Here is a 17,143-nt window from a genome sequence, read left to right as displayed (position 1 = left end):
AATCTCAGTCCTTTTGTTGTAACTCTCTTAACAACAGTTTTTATTAGCAACTAATTTTGGAACTAAAACAATATGTCGCAGGTGACAGACTATCGCACACTCGATTTAACTGGATCAATGGGTAGAACTCAAGAGACGTATGAGCAAAATAATTACACAATTTTGGGTTTGCACCAGGCAAAAGTAACTTGTAAATCGTATATAAAAGTAATTTTAAGTAGAAATAGTTTAACATGGAAATGTGGCTTTCAAATTAATAAAATTGGGACAAGACGCAACGTGGGTCTCTCGTTATCATTAAGAAGCAAATATAATACTTGAAAATTAATCGCTTCTTAAATCCAACCACCGCACCCTCCTCTTACAAAAAGGTCTCTTTAATAGCTACTCTCAATAAGGAAATAAAATACTACATTGATAATGGCAAATTTTAATACTGTTGGATATGGCGAATAGTATCTATTAAAACATTATATTAACTTTTATAAAGCTGCTTGATTACCTATATACTTCGTGGGGCGAATGATAGAATGAAACGAAGTTTCAAAGTGATTTGTAAGGCAAGCTTTAAACAAGTTGCCGCATATTGCTGCATATTGCTGCATATTCTTCCACAACGCCTCATTGTTATACTTCTATATATCTTGCGCAGTACATTTGTGATCATGAAAATACGGCCACAATATATTGTACGAATATATATTTTATATATATACTTTATATATACTTTATGTGGATATAAATGTTAAAAGTGTGCTTTGAAAAAATACAAAACTGCTCAGAAAAAAAAACACCTTTTCATAAATAAACTGACAGTAAAAGCAGAATCAGGCCGAGGGATTACTATGACTTTAATCCAAAAAATTACGTACACCCCGCATTGAGCACCCAAATATAAATTCTTTGTTTAAAACCATTAAAATGATATCTTAAACCTTTCTTAGCTATTTAAATAGGGTTTCAAACATTGGTAAACTATCTCGGCCATTTTATCATAGCCGTAAGGGGTAAGATGAAGGTGATCATTCCACAAAATAGACTGAGCCTGGAGCGAGAGTGAATGTCTTGGTAGCTGGTTGGCCAGGTCGCATAGCACTACACTTCCTTGTGATCTACGAGCATAGTCCCTCAAATCCTCGTTGAGTCTATTGCGCATGACCCAGAGTGTTTTATAATTTGGCCAGGCTTCATAGGCCGTTTCTGGAATAGTTAGAAGCACAGTTCGTGCACCGTATCTGTGCGCGATTTCATGGAGCACTTCAATATCACGGACGATTCTCGGTTTCCAGATACTTATTAACTGATTCATGAACGAATCGTCGTCACCGAAGTTCTTTACATGCGCTACGTCATTAGTTCCGCCAAGAATTATCACCCAATCAAATCGCGAGCTGTTTCCAAGTACTTCCGGTAGGCGCCTTGCCATGCTGCCATGCGCCATTTCGCGCACTTTCCCGCTCGTCTTAACGTAATACTTTATTCTCCCTTCTGAATTTAACAGCTGGCTAAGTCTTTGGCTGTATGGATGGAAATTGTGCCCGTGGTTGTAAAATCCACTGGTCAAACTATCTCCGAAACATAAAATGCTTCGGGAATCAGGATCTGAATTAATTACCTGAGGGGAAACAGCAGACTGTAAAGGTGACACCGAAGTGGATATTGCAGAAGATCCTTGACGTGTTGCCGGTAACTGAACTGATGAAGGAGCTGATAGAGGACCAGGCGGAAGCCCCACGGGGGAAATTTGTGAGATTGCTGGTAAAGAGATCGATTGTACCGCCGGTGTATCCGGATGTGTTAATGACGGCGGAGCCTGGATGGTAGTCACAGAAGGTGTTGGTGTGGACCTTGTTATCGGCGGCTGTACGGGAATCTTTGGCAGCAGAGTAGTCTTCAGAAGAGCAATAGTTGATCTTCGCGTAGGTTTTACCGCCGGCTTGTTTGTGACTACTGTTTCCTTTGCCGAGATTGTATTTCTCAGGCTATTTGACACTAACTTTCCAAACCCTAACCTCGCCAAAATACTGGTCAGACCTGACTTGTCCGCTGTTCTCTTTGGTTGCGATGTTCGTTGTTTTGATGGCAATGGTCGCCTTGGGTTGTGTTCCTTTGGCTTTGATTTCAATCTCGGATTTCCTTGTACCTTCCCAGCTCTCTTAAGCAGCAATGGAAGGATGTTCCTCATGATGTCCTCGATGTTGTTGTCATTTGATTTAGTCTTCAATGTTGGAGTCTGACTGGTCGGTGTGGTTGATGTTGACGTCTTCTGTGTAGTTGTGGGCTTTCTTGGTTTTGTTGTTGCCATAGTGACTGCCGATTTGCCAGCATTAGCGTCACCATTAATGATCCCAACTACTGCAGGAAGTATTTTTGCCAGAAGTTTCTGAATTGTGTTGTTATTGCTCTTTTCTTGGATTCTCTGGGCATGCTTTGGTGAATCTTTTTTACTTGCCTCTTGTTTGGTCATTTTATTTTTCTTAACATTTAGTTCAGTTTTCGTCTTGTTTTTACTTTGCGAAGACTTTTTGGTTTCACTTTGGCTTTGCGTAAGGACTGCTTCGAGTGAATCAAACACATTATTGCCCGTGGTTGAGTTAGCTTTTTTCCTGTTACGCATCTTAGCAAGTTTAAGAACTTTCAAGAGTTTTCGGTAGAATATTTTATCAGAGTCCACAATCAGACCCTTTGTTTTACCAGTCGAATCCTTCTTTTTGTTTCCTGAAGCCAGTTTTTTCTTCCGGTAATGTTTTGCCTTTTTGTTGTCATGAGACTTTTTCAATTTATGTTGTTTAACACGTTTGTTATCATGATGAGCGACTTTAGACTCATGATGACGATGTCTTTTGTTGGTTGCTGTTTTATGTGTGTGATGACCTCCTGTCCACTTGTTGCTTGTGACGCCTCCTTCCCTTGCCTTCACTTTGTTCTTTTTCTTGTGATGAATCAACTTGCCCTTCCTGTGATTATGCTTGTGCCCATTCTTTGAAGATACAGACTTAACATTGAATTTCTTCGCATCTTCTTTCTCCATTTTGCGTACAAACTGTTCAGATATGCTCCAAACCTTCGTGTCCTTGCCCTCAGCAGGGACAAGTTTCATGGCATGTGCATAAGAGGGTTCACAAATACGCACGTTGTATCGCGGAATCTCATCTTGATCATTTGAAGAAGCTTTGTGAACGTGAATAACTCCTTTTGTTACATACCACTTTTTACTACACAGTTGCGCATACTTTAAAGAATATCTCCGTGGATGGTGTCCCCTCCTTACTCTTAACCTTACAGGCCGGCAGATCAGTAATGTGTGCAAAAACCGCCTGTTATGTCCAGACGCCCGAGTAATTTTGACTGTTCCTCGAGTTGAAAACTGAGAAATAAGTTTGCAAGTTCTAACGCGATGCCGGCTGATTTTCCATTTACCGTGAATTTCGTCATTCACAGTATGGTGCTCTCTATAACGACGGTAGAGCTTGAAGTTAAAAAAGTTATGCTGACGCCTATGTGAAACGTGGTGCGCGCGAAAATGTTTCTGACGACGAAAGTGCTGTATATGGTTGTCGTGAGCCCATGATTTTGGGTAACTAGCTTGTGTTGTTTCCTGTGGATGTGGAATATTTGTCCGTTTATGCTTGTGTGATATAAAACGAAGCTTTTTATATACCTCGAGATTCTTTCTCGCCTGATGCTGCACATGCACCTTTGTTGAAATGCGCGTTCTTTTGTATTTTGGCGGATTTGGTTTGAGCTGCTTGTTGCCTGTTGTTTCACCATAATGGTGATCCTTATTTATATTTTCCTCATGATATTTCTTTCCAAGATGCTTAAATACTTTCCTGTTACCATTCACTTTACGATGTCTTGCTGAACGGGCTTTCTTCTCATTGCTGTTGTTTTTCTCGTCGATATCTTCGATGTATTCGTATTCAATGTGCTTTCTGGAATGATTTCGTTTCTTTTTGTTGTGTTTCGTGACCTTTCTCCTAGACTTCTTTCGTTTTTTCCTGCTCTTTCTAAAGTGGTGCGGTGACTTATTAGCATCATGGGAACTTTCTGTAAGAAAGGAGATGAGGGGAGAAGGAGAAGTCTGGGCACCACCGTCTGCATTCTGAAAAGCGTTGTCTCCATAGTAAGCGTTGTCGTAGAAACTTTGAGGAACCGTGTTCTTGTTCGTAGGAAAATAATAGGGAGCTCTGTAAGAGATGTTTGTCAAAGGAGATGACAGCAGGGCTGCATTTTCGTTATATATTCCCATGGAATTACTGCTGTAAGGAATGAGATTAGAAGCCTTAGCTCCAAATGGTAACCTTTGATTGCTATTTACTCCGCCTGGAAATGGAAGCCGAAGGTAAGGATTAAAAGCCGCGGGGTACGGTAATGTGGGGGACGGAACCGTAAAATACGGTAATCTTGTAACCGACGGATAATTTACTTGCGGTTGAACAGTATTAAGCGAGCCTGGATAATAATCATCAGAGTTTTTCGTCGCTCCTCCACTCGATGGCCAAGTAGGGGATGGGTTTCCAACGATGACGTTTCCTCTTGTCGGATAATCGACGTTGTTGTTAACGGAAGAAATTTTGTCACGCTCCTTTTTCTCTGGAGGATAGTAAACTGTAGGTGATGGCTTCCTTTGAGGAAAAGGACGAAGATTCTTTACACTTTGGTGAAAATGATCAAGGATATTCTCTGTTTTAATCCACTCGTGCGCACTGGCATAGTCAGTTGGAGTATGCGCCGTGGGACTTAACACCGTTGGTGAAGTCGAGTTACTAGACCCCGGCCTCCTTGCGGAGCGAGAGTGTGCACTGACGATTTTCCAAATCGTATAGAGAAATGTCAGGATAAACAAGGAGAAAACGGCATAAAACGCCACAGATCCGTAGCCACGGTGACAAGACACAAGCAAGCTAAATTTTTCTGCGCAGTTAAGGTTACCGCTGACCTCCTGCAGTCTTGACCGTGTATTCATATTTTGAATTCTTTTCCACCGATAACTCTGAGGTACAGAAGCGGTTCCAGATACCCCAGTACCGGATGTCCGACTTTCCTGCTCTCCAACCATTGACAATTACATCAAGTCGACTAAAGAAACATAAAAGATCAGATTTTAGAGTAGTTCAGTACACTTGCAACTGATCTGAAAGGCTATCTGCTGATGATTAAATTAGCCACACATAACAATGCGCATTCCATTGCAACTTGCTTTAAGAGTCACTGTCCAAACGGTTGTTTCAACTTTTTCAACGTGTTCGGCTACATTTACTCTGTTTAACTAACATATATTCATTGCAACTTTCATAGAAATTATAAGGGGCGTGGTGAAAGGCCCTAATAAAGCAAAACAAAATTCAACGCGTGAACCTTATAGCATAAATCACCAGAAATTGAAAAAGTGGGAAACAAAGGGAAATATCTTTATATTCGCACACTTTTAAAGGATTTTCATGCTTAGTCTAGCAGTACAAGTTCCGTCGTTATGAACGCTCTAATGAACCAGCTGATGCATTGCGCGAAGTCGGTATTTTGTACGCACATTATAAAGGCGGTTTATTTGATCTGTTCCGCTTGAATGGGCGAACAAGTTCGTTAAGCATTCATTTGGCTAATAGCCTTAACAGGTGAGCAAATTGTGAAACAGACGAGATTGTTTGGTCAAACAAGTGGCATGAACCAATACCTGACAACAGTACTAGAATGCAATGTCAAACCAACGTAAATGATCTACATCCACTACACCGACGTGCGCTTCCAACGCCTTGTTAAACAAAACAAGATATTTGCACTTACTTCAATCAGGAAAATGCACTGAATCAGGAAAACTTCTTGGGCGTATCCACTCTGCCATCTTGTAGAGCTTTGACGTCTGTCAAATATCACATTTTTCGCAATTCTACGAAACAAGCAAATAGTTTGCCCATTCGACGATGGATTTGTTTACCCCGAGGCTGTTCTCGTTGAATTTAACAGCGAAAGTTAGACCAATTTTATGCCCATGATGGAGAACCTGTTTTCGCACTTGAAAGCGAATTATGGCAAACTTCCTTTGCAGAAAACTAAAAATATATATTTGGAAATGATGAAGGACAAAAGTTGTCAAAAATGAGGTCATGTTGTCAGTATAAACGTTTTGCGAGCTTCTTCTTTTACATTCCAGTTTGCCAATTTTTTTAATCGCATATCCTTGGATTTTGCGTTTATTCTAATAACTCAGTGAACTTTTAGCTATAATCATAATAAAAATAATTTAGATTATCGAGACATAATAAAACTAACACAAATCAAAACAATTGACAGCTGTAAATGTAAAATCTCTGATAACCACTCCAGTGAAACAACATGTAACGCGACGCAAAATTCACTTATTCCGTTTTCTATCTCATTTGGCTCATTGATATGGACTGAAGTGTGCTCTCTGGGTGACACGAAAGCCCCTGAACGCAAGCTGCAGGAAATCAATTGATTATATGAGAGATGTATTACTTTATAGGGAGAGAATAAATAAGATCATATATTATGAAACTGTGTAAAGCCGGGTAATGTTTAGAAAAGGCTACTCTGTTTGCTTGTAATAATAATAATATTCCGATAGTTTTAGATATGAAACACATTAGTACGTAATTAAAGCGAAAAAACAGACGCGGTATAATGGTAGGTAATGGTAATAGACCATTTTACAGTTCTGCGAAATGTAACCGAGCCTTCGCATGGAAGATTTGGGTTTAACCGGACTGTGAGGAGTCCTGTGAGGATAGATAACTTAACACGATAATTAACATCTGAAAAACAGCAAAGTTTGTGTCATAATTAAATCAACTCCAGCCACGCTTGGGCGCGAAGCAAGGAACTGTAAAATCATTTGTTTCTTATTGTCTTGTGAAATTTATCCCCAGCAAGCAAATCAAATGGTAAAAACTCAGATAGCTTTCGATATAAAAGTAAAACACTACAGAGCACCGAACCATTGCTGCCGAATGATTTGAAAAAGGTTTTCACGCTGTTCCGTTAGTTCAGGAGCCTTAAAAATCAGAATCAAATATATTTTAATCACCGCTTACTGTAAAAATATGGGCGTCAAGGACATTTGTACCCCGACATGAAAAACACAGCTCAAAGTTGTAACATCTGTAATGGTTAAAACGGTGTGTAAAACAACGCATTTAAATGTTAGGATTTGGTAGATTATTGGACTCCACGCAAGCTGCCCAAGCACTTAGACTGTAAAGGGATTTTTTCACCGCCTTTCCCGTTCTCCAGTTAAGGGGAAAATTAACGAAACCACAATATGAGCCGTTTGACGCCACATTCACTGTCGGAAAATATTCGTTAAGTTCTATCTTAGCAAGGCTTAATCATTTGTTAAGACACCAGTCGAGACTGGTTTCCGCAGAATGCCAAGCTTAATCACGTGACTAAACATGCACTCATATACTCCCTAAAGAGATCTGGGTTCGATATGATCACGTGACTAAATTGTTTTCGTCTTAACCAGTCTGTGTGGTCCATGAAGAACAAGTAAACAATTTCAACACGGAATTATTTAAATCAACTCTTTCTTTCAAGTCTCTGTAAGCAAAGGGAAACCGTGATCCTGTCATTTCATAAAACTGTTAAGACCGTTAGATGAAAAGCAATAGCAAACCCTAACGAGACACAAAACAATTCACTGAAGGAGGACATCTTCAGCTGTTTTGATTGCGCTTTTCCAAATTAAGCATTTCATGTTTTGAGAACAATGGTTAAATTCATATTAACTATTTGCCCAAGTTATTTTCCGGCAGATGGGTCAAGAGTCGTTCGTGGCCGGTACCTGCAAAACAAGAAACAAGAACAGGTTGTTTAGCCTTCTCTTTAATCTCGACCGTAACATGATCAGGAAACCGAAATCATGGCAGGAACTTCAGCAAGAAGAAAAAAATAGCGTTGAAGAAAGTGTTCCACGAAGTGAACAGGCTGCGAGAAAAAATACGACCGGCGCTGATGACGACGGTAGCGAGGATGAGTTGTATGGCTTGGCTCTCATACTGCGAAACACTGAAGACGTCGTCAGAAAGAACGATAATTTGTACAGTGTGTCATACCAGCACCAGCCTAACAATCAAGAAAATATTGAGGAACAAGCAACATCTAGTTCATCGAAATACGAAGAAGACAAACCACACTTTAGGTGTTGCCCGAGTCTAAACAGACGCCTCGTTATTTACAAGAGTTTTTACTTCTTTTTCTTCTCAGCTGTTGGTTCGTTATTTCCTTATCTCGCGGTATTTTATAAACAGCTATGGCTTTCTGCGCACGAAACTGGAATATTAATTGGCATCAGACCTCTGATACAGCTTTTTGGAACACCAATGTGGGGAATAATAGCAGATACATACAAGAGAGGCAAGGTCGTTTTCGTTATGTCTCTTGTGGCGTGGCTGGTTTCCAACTATTCTCTGTCTCTTGTATCCCCTGTATTTCATTTAGGCGTGTGCAAAGACAACGCAACGGTGGGAATTGTGCAAGAAATTATTGGAGAACTTGAGAATGGAACCACAGCCGGGAGGAATTCCGCCTTTCATCATAAGCAGAAGGCACCTCAACAAGTGAATACAGGGAGTGCTAGTAATCATTGGTTTGAAATTGTTGGAAAAGTGAAGGAGAGAAATGCATCGAAGCGAAACACAATTAAACGTCCAAAGGAGAAAAGGCGAGGTCAAGTAAACACAGCGCTTCCGGTCGAGGACAATCAAATTATATTTCGTAATGCATCAAAAATCAAGAGAAAAAGCGGTAATAAACATCGCTCTCTCGCCAAATCGATAGTAAATCGCATAAACTCATCTACAGGGAATAAAAAAAGTTTTCCACCTAAGAAAAAGACGGGTGGCGTCAAGCTAAACTTAATGAAAAGAGACTTGAAACCCTACATCCAGGCAAGAACGAACTTCAATGTTCCACACTTAGTTAAACAACGTGGCATGATTACAAACAACAATGCTGTGATCTCCAAATTAGATCTCTTTGAACTTCTTCATAATTCAAGCGATATTGATATTGACGAGCTTTCCAGCAGATTAAACAGAGAGCGCGTAGAAAGAGTTTTTGATTCTCTTAACATGGCAGGAGAGTACCCATGGCCACTGGACACAGTTGCTAACTTTGACTTGACACAAAAGTCACATGACTGGCAAACTCCTCGAGATTCTCAATTGTTTACCATTCTTTTTGTTATTACTGCTATTGGGACATTAATTGCCGCACCAGCCATCACCTTAGCTGATACTGCTACACTGCAAAACCTTGGTAAGCCTATCAACTTTAATGTTATAATTACACGAACATAAAAACACATTTTAGACAATAACCCACCCAGCCTATAAGTTACCTCAAGAGAATCATATTCTCTTGGTTATCTTTATCGCTGGCCCGGATTGTTAAATGGTGGATAACGCTAACCACCAGATAAATAGCTATCTAGTTGATAGCGTTGTATAAGGTTAACACTTATCCACTATAAACCGTTTTATCCACTCTTTGAACAACTGGGCCCTGGTCATTACATTGCTTCGAACACACGCATGACTGAGACCTAGGGCAAACGTCGAGCGCATCGATTGAATAGCACGGGGACACGTGCTTATTCCCGTGTTTTAATGAGGTGAAAATGTGAAATAGGATCGACGTAGGTTCGACGCTTGCTACCACGTACGCTGGAATTAAGTCGAATCTTTGTCGCACCTATTTTTAATTTATTCGACGCGACTTGGATTCCACGTTTGCCCTAGGCCTAACCGTTATCTGAAGTATAAATTTTAACAAAGCTTTCCTCCGTTTTCTCCGGTTTTCTTTTCAAACGAGACATCCTTAGCGTGTCTTACAAGACCAAAAACAGTTCTGTATGAAAAGGACTCGCCAGATAGTCCAAAGTTTTTTATCCATAGCAGCTAACGTCAGTATTCTGTGTTCAATTAAAAAAACTCACGAGTAGGTACCTCTTCCAACCAGCCTACAACAAAGAGTAGTAATATAATGTCAGATCATAGACATGTAAACACTTAACTCGCCGTTGGTTATTCTAAATACCCATCCAGTAATTGTTTATTATTAGATTCTCAGACTTGGAAAAGGCGTCTGATTCGGTCAACGATTCTCGGTTATCGGCTATTATACCTGGGTCTTTTTTATCTTATATGGATGTGGAAGCACAGTGGCCTCATGGTTAGTGAGCTCGTCTCCGGATCGAGCGGTCCGGGTTTGAGCCTGGCCGGGGACATTTTGTTGTGCTCTTGGGCAAGACATTTTACTCTCACAGTGCCTCTCTCCACACAGGTGTATAAATGGGTACCGGAGAACTCAATGCTGGGGGTTACCCTGAGATGGACTATAGTCGCTACATGCTACAGAAACCGGGTTAAGCTCCGGGCTGATGGGCCACTTGGCTTGTATGCAAACTTTACCTTTTACCTACCCCTCTCAAACTCATTAATTATTCATGCAGCTCTTATCCAACCAGAGCATCTTATTCTGGTCACGTGGATGGGTTTAGAAACCCAGTTAAAAACGAGTTGAAAACCACGGCGTGTTTGGAAATAATTTCAAACACGGATGCAAATTTTCTTAATTTGCATATTGATAAAGCAAGAAAAACACATGACGATAAAAAAATGTATTTAATCACTTCACTTTTTATTTAATCATTTTACAAAACAAACTTTAAACCTAAATTATTTTAGTACTGCTGGCGTTAAATGTAACGGTACAGTTATTAAACTCCCCAAAACAGAAAGGGCCATTCTTTTTCTAAAATTTAAATTCTCGCTCAGTGGTGGCGACCTCGTCTTTTGGTTCGCTTTCAACCTTGCTGTACACTTTCAACCTAAAATGGCACTAACGTTAGAAATTCCCAGTTCTAAGGCGTACTTATTTAACAGACATTTAACAGACTAGGCGCACACGTTACCTCAGATTAGCGCTGGCCACGCACTTTTCCTCTTCTTCGCGAGTTTTAGGAGGTCTAAATCAGCACCCTGCCATTTGCTTTGCGAAGCAACGTGTTCGCTCAGAACTGACAAACAGTTAGGTAACAGCGTGACATTGACTGAATATTCAAAAATTGTCACAGAACAGCAATTAGGTGATAGAATCACATTTCACGTCTCAAATATAATATTTGAATTGAGAAAACTTATTCAAATGATAATTTAAACTAATTTTCTTTGTCGGAGAAGTAATTTCAAAAACTCGTGGTTCGGGTTTCATCAGGTTTCCAAAGGGTGTCTCTAAAACGAAGACCTCTAAAACGAAGACCCTAAGACCCTAAGACCATAAGACCATAAAACGAAGACCCCCTAATTTTCTAGGCATTTTTTACCGTTAGTGAAGTTCTGCTCTTTCTTCATCCGGCCAATTTTGTTCCTATTGGTGTCGATGTTTTGTCCGCCATCTTGAGCTGAGTAACCAGGCTCCCACACTTGGCCGGAAGTTAGGCTACCTACCGATTTGCTTCCAAACGCTCGAAAACAATAAAACCATTCGGCCTGCGACCTCGTGGTTTCAAATGTTTCTCGCGTTTGGAAACCTGATGAAACCCTCGCACTCGTTTTTGAAATAGTACTTGATCTTTAATGGAAAATGAGTATGGCAAAAGTCGCTAAGCTTCAAACATTTTCGGCCTCGTGCGAAAGTTGGGTCGGAAAAGATTTGTTAAGCTTTCTACCGCGGGAATTTATTTATTACAATTCATTCATAGACTAGCCTAGAAATTATGACAATAAAATACAAGATACAATGGCAAAAAATCCCTCCCTGATACCACACAAAAGCCACAAAACGTCACCAACTGTAACTCAACTATTTTACGAAAACGTTCTAAATTGACACGTCATGAAAATGTTCAGCAACAAAAGCTATGTATTGTCAGGTGTCAGGACGAAGAAGGAAAACAACAAAGATATCATATCATATCTTGATTCACGAAAAGATCCAAAACCTAATACAATCTCGTTCTGAAATTGCATAAAACTGATTAGGCTTAGCACTTTAGTAAAGTTTGTTACCTTGCATATGAGTCTTGTCTTCTTGATCGATCCTTCAGTTTCGTTTCAGGTCAATTGTAGTCCTGATGATGGCAGCTTCGGAACCGTAAAGAAGTAAACACCTGCTTCATTTGACTAGTTCAAGGCATGGCAAATAAACAGAATGAATGAATGAATGAATGGAATTTTCAGCCACGCTATTACTTCGTATCTTCCCATACACCTCAATCTTCTTAATCTAAGGACTTTGGAAGAGTCTGTGCAAGGAATTCTTCCCGGGGAAAAAATCAAAATGGGGTCGCTTCATTTCCTTCCATGTTTCATTCACCTCAAAGGTGGACGCCGCGAAAACATTTTTTAGAGGATATTACATTGCCGCGCGGAGATACGAAATTTCTCTGCGAGTGTTGAAAGTGTTTTCAACACTCGAAGAGAAATAAATTTCGAATCTCCAAGAGGCCATGTAATGTTCTATTTATTATATAAACACCAATGAAATAACAAACCATTTAATTTTCGCCGGGAAAGGCGCGATTTATTTTGTAACCATAGCAACGGTGATCTTTTCGCATGTGAAGATAACAAATTATTTTTACGTGTGAAGAGATCATGTTTTCGCGCGAAAGCTCACCTGGCATTAGATTGGCGTTTATATAATAATGACTTTTAATTAAGTTTTGTTGGGTGCACTAAGGCTTTGTCTTACAGAGTAACATATTCTCTTTCATCATTTGTAGGCAACAAACCGGAAGACTACGGCAAGCAGCGTTTGTGGGGAGCTTTTGGCTGGGGACTGGCCGCCTTCATCGTGGGATCAAGCTTAAGTACAATTGAAGAGATCAGCAACTGCAACAATCCTTTGAGCGTAGACTACTTGCCTTGCTTTTACGCATTTGCCTGTCTCATGGGTGTGGCTCTCTTAATTGGAGCCTTGTTTGAGTTTGACAAGAAAGAATCACTCGAAACGAACATTTGGCAAGGACTTGCAGTGCTCTTTGACTGTCGATACATGTACTTTATCATCACGATCCTTTTCTGCGGAAGTGCATTGGGCTTTATAGAGACATTCCTATTTTGGCATTTGCAAGATTTAGGCGGTACGCAGTTCTTGTTTAGTACAATCACAGCTATACACTGTATTTCTGAAGTGGTAGTTTACTGTTGCTCTGGTATGTTCATCAAATGGCTGGGCCATCATCAAGTTCTATACGTTGGACTTTCTTGTTACATCATTCGATTCTTCGGTTATGCCTTTATAAGTAACAGTTGGGTGGTCCTACCTTTTGAAATCCTTCATGGCTTGTCAACGGCAGCTGTATGGTCAGCGGCTGTCGTCTTTGTAGGACTCATTCCTGAGGCGCCGGCAACCATGCAGGGCATTCTGGGCGGAGTGCACTGGGGTCTTGGAAATGGCGGTGGAGGGGTGGTTGGAGGACTATTAATCACTTATGCCGGGGCAACGAATTCTTTCCTTATATTTGGCATTATCAGTCTTGTGGATTTGAGTTTGTTTATTTCTTTAAACAACATGGAATTTTTCAGCTGTTTTGAATGGTCCAAGGGGATTGGCACACGGACTCAGTATGCTTTACAGGAAGATAAGGCAGCAGAAAACGAGGAATTAGAAACGGATTACGATGACCTTTACTGAACACATTAAGATCATATTACGAACTCACAAAGTGACCAGCTCCCAGTTGGCTTAATAACTCATTTGGTAGAGCACTGCACCGGTATCGCAGAGGTCATGGGTTCGAATCCCGTTCAGGTCTGAATTTTTTGCAGGCTTTAATTTCACAACTGCTTAAGGACGTTCGCGCGAAAATTTTCCAATATTGATTTTTTTCTAAAACTTTACAACTATAAGATGATGAGTTAGGTATGCCAGAAATGTAAAAAAATGGGGGTCACCGACTTCGTTTTGGAGAGACCATACCCGGAAGAACACCCTAAATCTGAACAAATTGGGCTTCGTTAGCGAATATTGAAGGCCACAGTGCCTGTAAGCCCCAAAATATTGCAATTAGATCTTTGAAGTGAAATGTTCTCTTCCAAATATTGTTTAAGTGGACCTATTAAGTGAATTTAGTCAACTGGTGAGGTTCCTTAGAGAACAAGTTCGCACTTAGCGACCATAGTTTCGCGCGCCTTGCAGCCGCAAGATCGCAGGATTCGATGTCTGTGGACAAAAATCTTGGAATTTTTTCAACTTCACACATTGACTTTTTGTTCATTTTTGGGCCATGTGGAGATAATTGTAAATAAAATCTGTTTTTGGAAAGAAAAGTAGGGGTCACAGAACGTCCATGATCGTTAAATCCAGGCAAAGCTATGGCAATGGCCATCTGCCCTATCATTATTCATTTTATTACTTAGCACGCGCTCTCCTGCATGACGTGGCGTGTGAATTTGGGTGCGCAGTAGGGATGCGCAGACACAATTAGTGCGAACGTTTTTAAGTTAGGTGTATTACTACGATGATCAATCATGTCTTCATACAAAAGTACACCAATCACTGCAGTTTGAGGGACTAAGCTCATTCTGCCACCAACATCATATATGATTGACGTTGTTCTACATTTTAGTTTTAACACGTGAATGTTGTGATCTTTTACAAAATCTTGTAGCATATTTCTTCAAGAAGTATGTTTTTTTATGACCTTTTCCCTCATCCACTCCGAAGGATACGCTCAATCACTGCTGGGTTATGAACCCACTAGAAGGGAATCAATCTCTCTCTCCTTCGCTCTTCCCAGGTTTTAGTCGTCATGTTACGTTAATTCATCATTCCACAGAATTATATATACTGACCCATTACATGTAATCACCAGACTCAAACCTTCTTTGGATTTGCTCTACTTTCTCAGCTCTGCTTTCTCTCTTCTAAACTCGCTTGAATCAGAAGTTTGGTTTGGCTTCATATAAAACCAGGAGCCATAATCGGGGACGGAGACCGTAAGCGCGCGCCATTTCTAGTATTGGGGTTGTCCCCATGATATGGGACAATAATTCTATTTTTAGAACAAATTGCGCCATTGCCTGCGGCACACGTGCGTACATGCTGCGAGGATTTTTGCGGATTTCGCACGGGGGAAATGGCGTCCGAAATTCCCGAAATTTTTCATGTTTTTGGCCCACAACTCAACGCGTTTACGTCTGTTGGAATTTTTCTTAAGTATTTTCGTCGTAAGCTGCTCCAGTTTGAGTGAAGTAAGACAGTGTCGAATTTAGGTATGTTCCGCTTTAAGCTTATATATATCGCTGACTAAGTTGTGTTCCGACCGATGCTTCTTTTACGTGAGCTGTACATTACTCGACTTTAAATTTCACATATGTTGAAGATTAACAGCTTTTCCATTACACAGCAAAAAACTAGCTGGATATATTTAGATATAGCACAGCTTCAGGACTTCATAGTTTCCTAGCTCCTCTTGCCACACGCTTGCGAGGAATTTGCCAGTCTATCGCGACTGAAAAGTAAAACAAAATAATTGCTAGTTTGGTCAGTTTGAGTTTCCCCTGAATTGTAAGCAACGCTTGATGTTTCATCATGGCCCAATAACTTTACGTCCGTAGATACTGCTCAGTCTTATTCGTGTAAAAATCCAGTAAATTCTCTGTTGTCGATGAATGAGAGCGCCCGCCGATGCGTGTTTTTGTACAGTCAGTAAACATGACAAATTGTACTTCCGCCGCACTTTCGTGTAAAAGCGTACATCGAACTCAAACAATAACTCTATAGTTTTTAAATATGTTTAACTGAGATTGATAAATGTTTGAGAACATATTAAAAGCTAAGCTGAAAATATGGGAATAAAGCAGAAATAATCAGCAAAGTTACGATGACGCTTTCTTCAATCAATTTCGAATAACGATTTCGATTTTGTTCATCGAGTTATCACAACTCCTTGTCTATTTTCATTTTCGCAGTGTAAAACTTCACTATGCTTATGTTGAAGAAACACACATGATGTTAGTAGCCTTTTTTGCGTTCGTGAAATTTGTTGCAGCATCTCAGCACAAAAGATAACGAAAGAAATCTTTGTCACGATTTGTTGACAATTGAAATCACCGAGTCGTACTTGAAAGTGCACGAGCTGCACTATGCAAATGAGCTGATTATACGCGTCAGACTCTCCTTTCAAAAACTTTTGTAAACTCACCAAACAAGCAGAAGCAATAAGAAACTATCAAAACAGATTTTGGTTATGATTAAACATTGTCTGAGAAACTCACAAATTTACTCGATACCAGAGTAGCGAGTTTTCTTGCTATATTCTTAAGTCAGAACAAACGCAAAAACATACGCTGCATACATCTAGCGCGAGCAGATCTTATTATTCATTCCCAGCGCGAGATTGAAGTCTTGTTTTCGACCCTGAAAAGCCCACCTTTTCCGTTAGCTCAGAGCATAAAACTACATATAAGCGCCCTGGTTCGTATTCCCAACCTTATTCCCTGCCATCGCTGTGAAAAATACGCAAGATAATCTCTCAAAGTCTCTCACCAATTGATCACGCAACGTGACAACATCCACGCGAGAGCCCCGGAAATGTGCGTGGATCCGCACGGATATATGTCAGGATGGCGTCAGGATGGCGCAATTTGTTCTGAAAATAGAAAAATTGTCCCATATCATAGGTGCGCGCGGATTCCAAGACTTACGGTCTCCGTCCCCGATTATGGCTCCTGATAAAGCCTAAGCATAATAAGCATTTCTGCCAATCAGGTTTGCATGGAATATCTAACAAATTTACCAAATAAACAAAACGAGATAATACTTGACGACTGCTTGATGACTGGCTAGGCGAGTTCAAACGCCGCTCGAGCCTCCTGGAAAATAGTACTCTGCGCACAAAATAACTCGATTCCATTCTACCTCGTGCTTGTCACAGTAACATAGCAAAAAAATGTTTTTCAGTGTTGAATGCAACCACGCATACCTTGTTTCTCAGCAGCTACTCAACGAAGATAACTCAACATTGAAGGCACTGAAGTACCCTGGGCCCAGAGGTTTTTCTTGATTTTTCTTCTTTTCACGGAGCGGCGAACACGAGTCTCTCATGCGGACCAGGGTAGGACTGAAGCGTATCCGAGAGTCATAGTAAAGATGAAGACATTGAAACATA

General features: G+C 40.4%; 2 protein-coding genes and 1 long non-coding RNA gene across 3 annotated transcripts; 1 reads left to right on the top strand and 2 right to left on the bottom strand.

Moving 5' to 3' along the window:
* Positions 1-89: 89 nt before the first annotated feature.
* LOC110051190 (uncharacterized) lies at positions 90-5,062 on the bottom strand. The gene has a single exon (XM_020757212.2). It carries the CDS (start codon positions 5,060-5,062, stop codon positions 941-943), a length of 4,122 nt encoding a protein of 1,373 aa, XP_020612871.2. The 3' UTR covers positions 90-940.
* Positions 5,063-7,535: 2,473 nt separating this feature from the next.
* On the top strand, positions 7,536-14,349 carry LOC110051225 (major facilitator superfamily domain-containing protein 6-like). The gene is made up of 2 exons (XM_089284994.1): positions 7,536-9,282; positions 12,752-14,349. The coding sequence occupies exons 1-2, from the start codon at positions 7,779-7,781 to the stop codon at positions 13,663-13,665; spliced, it is 2,418 nt and encodes an 805-aa protein (XP_089141120.1). The 5' UTR covers positions 7,536-7,778; the 3' UTR covers positions 13,666-14,349.
* A 782-nt stretch (positions 14,350-15,131) lies between these two features.
* On the bottom strand, positions 15,132-16,627 carry LOC149115528 (uncharacterized). Its single transcript, XR_016206072.1, has 2 exons — positions 16,465-16,627; positions 15,132-15,484 (listed from the first exon to the last, which is right to left on the bottom strand). It is a non-coding gene; the product is annotated as an uncharacterized LOC149115528 (long non-coding RNA).
* Between the last annotated feature and the right edge of the window lie 516 nt (positions 16,628-17,143).

This window comes from Orbicella faveolata, unplaced genomic scaffold (assembly GCF_042242905.1).
Source record: "Orbicella faveolata isolate gen_17 unplaced genomic scaffold, um_ofav_v1 contig_13, whole genome shotgun sequence".
NCBI classification, from domain to species: Eukaryota; Metazoa; Cnidaria; class Anthozoa; order Scleractinia; family Merulinidae; genus Orbicella; species Orbicella faveolata.
Note: the sequence above shows the minus strand (reverse complement) of the source record. Positions and strands in the feature narration are given on the sequence as shown.

Excerpts from the sequence above, each read along its gene's own strand:
- LOC110051225 (XM_089284994.1), top strand. The coding sequence starts at position 7,779 with ATGGGTCAAGAGTCGTTCGTGGCCGGTACCTGCAAAACAAGAAACAAG. Across the intron at positions 9,283-12,751 it reads TGCTACACTGCAAAACCTTG|GCAACAAACCGGAAGACTAC; the intron begins GTAAGCCTATCA and ends CATCATTTGTAG.
- LOC110051190 (XM_020757212.2), bottom strand. The coding sequence starts at position 5,062 with ATGGTTGGAGAGCAGGAAAGTCGGACATCCGGTACTGGGGTATCTGGA.